The following is a 6,404-nucleotide window of genomic DNA, read 5'->3' on the forward strand; positions in this document are numbered from 1 at the left end:
TTCTTAGTTGCTAGTTCTTCTGTTCTATTTTGTTTTCTTCACATAGTTTGCATGTACTTTAAGGTGTATTCTTTGACATTGTGTCACTAAGACAGATGCTCAAGTGAATAAAAATGAATTTAATAAGAGTTGAAGGGCAATGGAATATTTGAAATAAAGCATGAAAAATATGGTCAAAACTTTGCACACAGTTCAACAGCATTGTAATGGGGTGAACTATGTTGAAAAGAAAGAGCATCTTTTAACAAATCTCTTTTAATTTTAGATTAAAATAGATATACAATGATTTATCTTTCCCACAGCGCAAAGTTCTCCCAATGATGTACAACAGCAGCTTGATCTATTGATTATCCAGATATGCTTTCATAAAAAATTATTTTCTATCTTCATTTTACTCCAAAATCATTTCAATTAATTGTTCATCAGCACATTCTGATTCCACCAGCCGTTGCCGTGCACCCCAACGCAGGAGAGTTGGGACACCTGTGAGCAGAAGTCTGGAGTCTTTCCTGAATGGACTGTTTGGATCCTTCCACCTGAAAACAATTATGTTGATATTCATTCACAAGACTACATTCTTACACATTTATAATCTGCAACACATTAAACAATACTCATTGTCAGAGCTGAATTCACAAGTACGATCAAACATAAAGCAGAGACCTAGAAGATGGAAACTTGTACTTTTGGTAGATTTGGGAAAAAAAAAGTAATTAGGAAACACAGAAGTCAAGCCAGCAACATTGTCACTAGAACAGTGTTTGTTTCTTTGTTGAGTTCAATTGGGTGAGAGGGATTGTTAATGTTCCTGTTTGCAACTGCTGTATAGCTGTATTTCGCAGTGATTTACATAACAGACATCATTATGTCATTGCTTTGGTTGCCAGTTACCATTGTGTGTGTGTGTGTGTGTGTGTGTGTGTGTGTGTGTGTGTGTGTGTGTGTTAGTAAAATATTTTTTAGTACTCTATCCAACAAATTTTGCAGTGTTAGGAAGTTAAATGGTGAACGAAACAAGAAATTACTGATCAAAAAAGGAAAGAGGCCTTTCCCAGCTGAAGGCTTTGCTGAATATAAGTACAGAGTGAAATGTTTCTTTTAAGTAATTCCATTATTGATCACAAAATAGAAACGTTTTTGGTGGTGGGAGGAGGGATGGGGGCAATTAAGTAGCTAGGTCACCACTATCTGTAAATCCGGCCCTGGCATAACTTCTGTGCTATTATGCAACACCTTTTGTCTGCTTGAAATTATGTAGGCTAATGTTTTATAAGAATTATTAATGTAACATTTATATGGACATGTAATAAGGATGTCACAGAGGTGATGCAAAATTGGTTGATGTAAATTATTGCTTTCACAGAATGAACTTCAAAAGTTAGTGGGAGTTTGGCTAGAATTTAATACCTATTCAAAATTTGTGTAACCACAGATGCTGCAACAGTTCAATTGAAGGATGGAGGAATAAATAATCATGGCATGCTTGAGGAACCATATCAGCATTCAGTTTGCTTATTATTCCAAATACCAAAATGTCACATTTCACAATACAAATGTTTCTAAATCAATAGAACCTATGAAAAATAATTACTACCACAAAATAGTCATTTCCAATCTGTCTTTTCAAATAGCTGCTGCATCAACAAAGTTTTCCAGGAAGAGAGAACCAAGAAATGATCAAAAAGTTCAAAAATAAACTACATGAAGTACATCAGTCACATTATATTAAAAAAATGTTTGTATGGCTTCCTCTCATTCATTTCAAAGTTACCATAATGCACTTGCTACAGTAATGAGAGACTAAGCAGCATCAAGTCCAGCTTTCACTTGAAGAACACACACACACACACACACACACACACACACACACAAAAAACGAAGGGTCCCATGGGAGGGGGCACTATTGACCTCTTCCCCTATTGTGTGTCATAAACCATCCTGACTGACATTTATGTTGAGCTGGGTAACATTTGTTATGACACATACTTCCTCTTCAGTGGTTCATTGGGCTGAAGTGTTTGTGATCTGAAAGTGAGCTGCTCTGCAGTTGGTCTGACCTGAACGGCCTCCTCAACTATGACACACTTTGCTGCACTGAGGGGCAGACTGCTTAAATGTTGCCCAAAAACTTTTAAATGGATGAATCAACAGCATGGTTCATCACACTTGTAATAAGCCTGGTTCTGAATATCTTCCTATGTTCAAAAAACAGCCAACTAAGTGTACAGTGCCCAGTTTTCTCTGTTCATGACCCATTTCAATGGCTTTATTTAGAGTACTGCTCTGACTGGTAAAAGGATGCAGGTAGCAAATTACTCACAGAAACAGAAATCAGTAACTTCCTATAGAGCACTAAACAGAATCTGCGAGGACTGGAGAGCAGGACAAATGATCTGTAGCAGTGTATAAATTTGTGTTGTCACCAATGTGGAGGACACACAACAGGCTCACAACAACTAGGCTCCTGGGGCACATCAATGTTGAGCCCGATGGCATGCTGTGCACATTTTTCTAAAAAATTAAGCTGCAGTTCGGAAAGTGATACTATTCATGCTGATTACATTGAAGCTCTTGATGCAGGTACGCAACTTGGATGGGTAATATCACCATCAACACCAAACGATGGCTATGGTCACAGACTGATCTCTAGTGCTGCCCAAGCCTAGATAAGGTTGGAAAGATGCAATCTGATTGCCAGCTAACAAAAGTCAATAAATGTATCATGACAATCTTAAATAAAAGTGCACTTGTCAGTAGCATGGCTTTTCCATTGCGTGCTGGTGGTGATAACAGTTTGCATGATGAATGATAAGAACTGAATATGATGTATCGTGAGTCAGATGTGGGTAGCCAATCACAGAACTCGTTTGTAACTTCCTACAATTTGTAAATTAAGTTAGCAGGTATTCTACTTCATTAACAGCAATTTAAACTGAGCTATTAGGTCCCAAGCCAGCCATAACCTCGGGAAAGCTTGATGTATTCAGAAAAAAACAACATAGATTACTAAATTGAGTGATTTTCAGAGGCTACTATATATTATCAATTGACTGACTAAGAACAGTGACAACAAATTACCACAGCAGCACACCACTGAAAAGCTGTGGTACACTGTAAGTGCACTTTAGCCCTGTCTCTTTATGTATTTAGATTGTTTACGTTATGTAAATAGGCAAGGTTCTGGGTTCGAGTCCATGTCTGACACATAGTTTTAATCTAACAAGACATTTCTTACTTATAAGCATACTTACGGCAAAAAAGGCCTTGACTCAGACCAATATTTGTATTACATTAACAATACCCCAATACTGTATCAATAATAGATATAATTTTAATGAACAGACAACTCACTTTGCTCTTTCACCAACGCCAACATGAATAAAGTGAATGGCTAATGTTGACCTCTTGAGCACCTTATCGATAACAGGTTCAGCTGTTAACAAAAACAAAAAAAGTTGCTGCAGCTTTCAATAGGCACAAAAATAAATCTAAGAGCGCTAAATGGTTTATTACAACAAACATTTTTAAATGAACACAAATTACACTAACATCCAAAAGCTTTATTAGTATAATACAGTGGAAGTAGAAAGATTCTCAAATTGTGGCAATATCTGCGTTGTGTAACATGACAAATTTTAAACAACAATTTTCACTAAGTTCTTTAACTTTTACTTCCTGTATTAACACAAATGTTTCCACTCACAAAACTTATTTTTAAATATGAGGAAGCGGATTAGTCCATACTCTGTACGTGACACCTGGATATATAGCACATAATTAACATTTATTTCATAAATTCCTATTGATCAAAATTTATTTAACAACTGTTGGTCTCAAACTTGCAAATTAGTGACCCATGTTAATTTGTAGCAATGAGCGCTTGGCGAATGCAATGGCAGAGGCCCATGTTCAAATACAAATAGAAATGTTAGCCATGCGGCCAAATGCGTAAGTTGACAGTGCCTAACTGGGTGATGTAAACAAACATCAATAACTCAACAACCCATGGCTGCAGAATCATTTTACGCTAAAAAAAATTACCGTGTCTATGGACCCATGAATAACAACTTCAATGAAAGAACAACTATTCATACTCTTCGTAAAACCTCCAGATCTTTATAGTGAGTACCTGATATTACGCATGTAAATCAAAATTCGAGGAAAGGTTTATTTAAAGAATACGTTGCAAAACAAACGGCAATAAACGTCGCATCGAGCAGACAATGTTACACTTCAAAACAATGCGCACAAACAACCTCTAAGAATGCCAAAGCGGAGAAACATTACATACACACCTGCTACACAATCTGGACACCAGCTCTTTCCGTCAGAATCCTTTGAGCCGGAAAAGAGAACATATATCGGTTGTCCTGAGTCTTCCAATCGCTTAATCAACCCACAAAAATCGTCATAGCCTTCAGCGCTATGATGAGTAACCATCCTTTCTGCCGAAAATGATGTTGGGAAGAGCGAACACGTTTCCTTTTAATGTCGTTCGTTATCTAGAATAAAATGTTTACACTTTACAGCCTCACATGATTACACTTCACAGCTGACAATCATCGTTGACCAACCGCGATAAGAGCATTCAAAGATTAAACTCATACCCAACAATTTCTTAATATACGAAATGGCACTTGTACAACACTCCACTGAGTGCGGCAGAACTGGCATCCGACAGAAAACCGAACATGAAAATTTGGAGCGAATTTAAACATTACACTACGTTAAATGTCAATTTGTTACCACAACCTTTATTTGGCATTCCCATAGTCTGATTTAGAGGTGGCAAAAAATAACGTAACTGATAGAAATAACCGGTTACTGAGAAGTAACGGTTACCGCGATAACCGTTCCTCTGATTCTGGCAGTTATTTCAATAACTGTTTAGTGTCAACAATGCCTCGCGCCATCTGTTGACCGAAGATCGTACTGCGCATTAGGAAGGCGTTCTATAGACCATGGGAATAACTGTGAGACTGCGCGCCATCTGTTGATAAGAACTGTGTACTATTTCGTGGGCCTTCGTTACTTTTAGAATAAACAATTAAATAAAGTTAATGTCCGAGCCGTGGCTGATAGGAGCTGCAGTACAGGCATTAACAAGTACGGTCGTTCCCTTAAGCCACCGCCTTACGTGTTAATTTAGCTTGGACGGGTAGTGCAAGGAAAGTTACTAAGGAATTCGAGCGACTATGGAAATAACTGTCAGAGCCGGTATTCTCCTCTGGCAGTTATCGTTATTGGCTCGTAGTTCTAGTTCTCTGGTAGTTATCGGGCTACCACCACAGATAACCTGGAAGCTGGTAACGGAATAACTGTGTGTCTAGACGTTCCTGACTCGGTGACTCCAGTTAAAGGTCGTAGTTCCAGGTGATATTTCCAGAGAGGATAGTAACTGGAGCGAACAAATATTTTCGTACTGCTACGGAAATAGCCGCTGGCCATCGCGAATGACAAATAACATGTCAGAAAGTATAACATAATACAGTGGAATATAATAATTATTATCCTCATCATTTGTCAGGAGATTGTCAAAATACGTGAATATACCACAGTAACTGCTAATATTTACAGAATTGGTACACTGACAGAATAACACAGTTACGTACTTTTAATAAATTTATCGTACACAGAATACCCGATCTTGACTGTTGCAACCAAGTGCTGTCAAAACTGAAATATAGCAGAATTTTTACCTGAGCTGGTCTATCAGTCTCTGTTACGATATTCATCTACAGAGTAGAAGGAGGGGTCACTGGAAGCGTCTGATTCCACCCGTCTGCTTCGACGTAAAGGTGTTGTGGTGTGTGAATGTCAGCTGGTCTATCAGTCTCTGTTACGATATTCATCTACAGAGTAGAAGGAGGGGTCACTGGAAGCGTCTGATTCCACCCGTCTGCTTCGACGTAAAGGTGTTGTGGTGTGTGAATGTCATTACGGCACGGTGTTTATGAGTTGGTTTTTGTGTGTGTGTGTGTGGGGGGGGGGGGGCTGTCGATCTAGGTTGCAGTGCCGGAATTTGCTGGTGGTAACTTTTTTTTTTTTTTTTTTTTTTTTCTAGCTGTGATGTTTTGTGTATTTATGAAGTATTGAATGTGATTTAATTTATGTAGGGATGATTGATTTGTGGACTTTTGGGATTGTGGTTTTATTTTTCGCAGTTGTAGGTGTTGGTTTTTTGGCATCAGTAGCTGTGGTGGACCTATATAGGTCACCGGATAATGACCGATTCCCATTTTCATAATTATGTGTGTTGATGTTTTAGTATCGTCATCTGAGGTTGACCTATGTAGGTCAAGGGAAATGTCTGATTCCAATTTTCGTACTTTTAGTTATGGGTATTGGTGTTTTGGTATGGTCACCTATAGTTGACCTATATTGTTCAAGGGAAGTGTCCGATT

At 38.1% G+C, this 6,404-nt stretch overlaps 1 protein-coding gene across 1 annotated transcript; it reads right to left on the reverse strand.

The window, feature by feature from the left end:
* Positions 1-239: 239 nt before the first annotated feature.
* Positions 240-4,593, reverse strand: LOC126459098 (thioredoxin domain-containing protein 17-like). The gene is made up of 3 exons (XM_050095836.1): positions 4,296-4,593; positions 3,352-3,433; positions 240-536 (listed from the first exon to the last, which is right to left on the reverse strand). Exons 1-3 carry the CDS (start codon positions 4,438-4,440, stop codon positions 392-394), a joined length of 372 nt encoding a protein of 123 aa, XP_049951793.1. The 5' UTR covers positions 4,441-4,593; the 3' UTR covers positions 240-391.
* Positions 4,594-6,404: the final 1,811 nt, after the last annotated feature.

Source organism: Schistocerca serialis, chromosome 1, assembly GCF_023864345.2.
Source record: "Schistocerca serialis cubense isolate TAMUIC-IGC-003099 chromosome 1, iqSchSeri2.2, whole genome shotgun sequence".
Classification (NCBI taxonomy): domain Eukaryota; kingdom Metazoa; phylum Arthropoda; class Insecta; order Orthoptera; family Acrididae; genus Schistocerca; species Schistocerca serialis.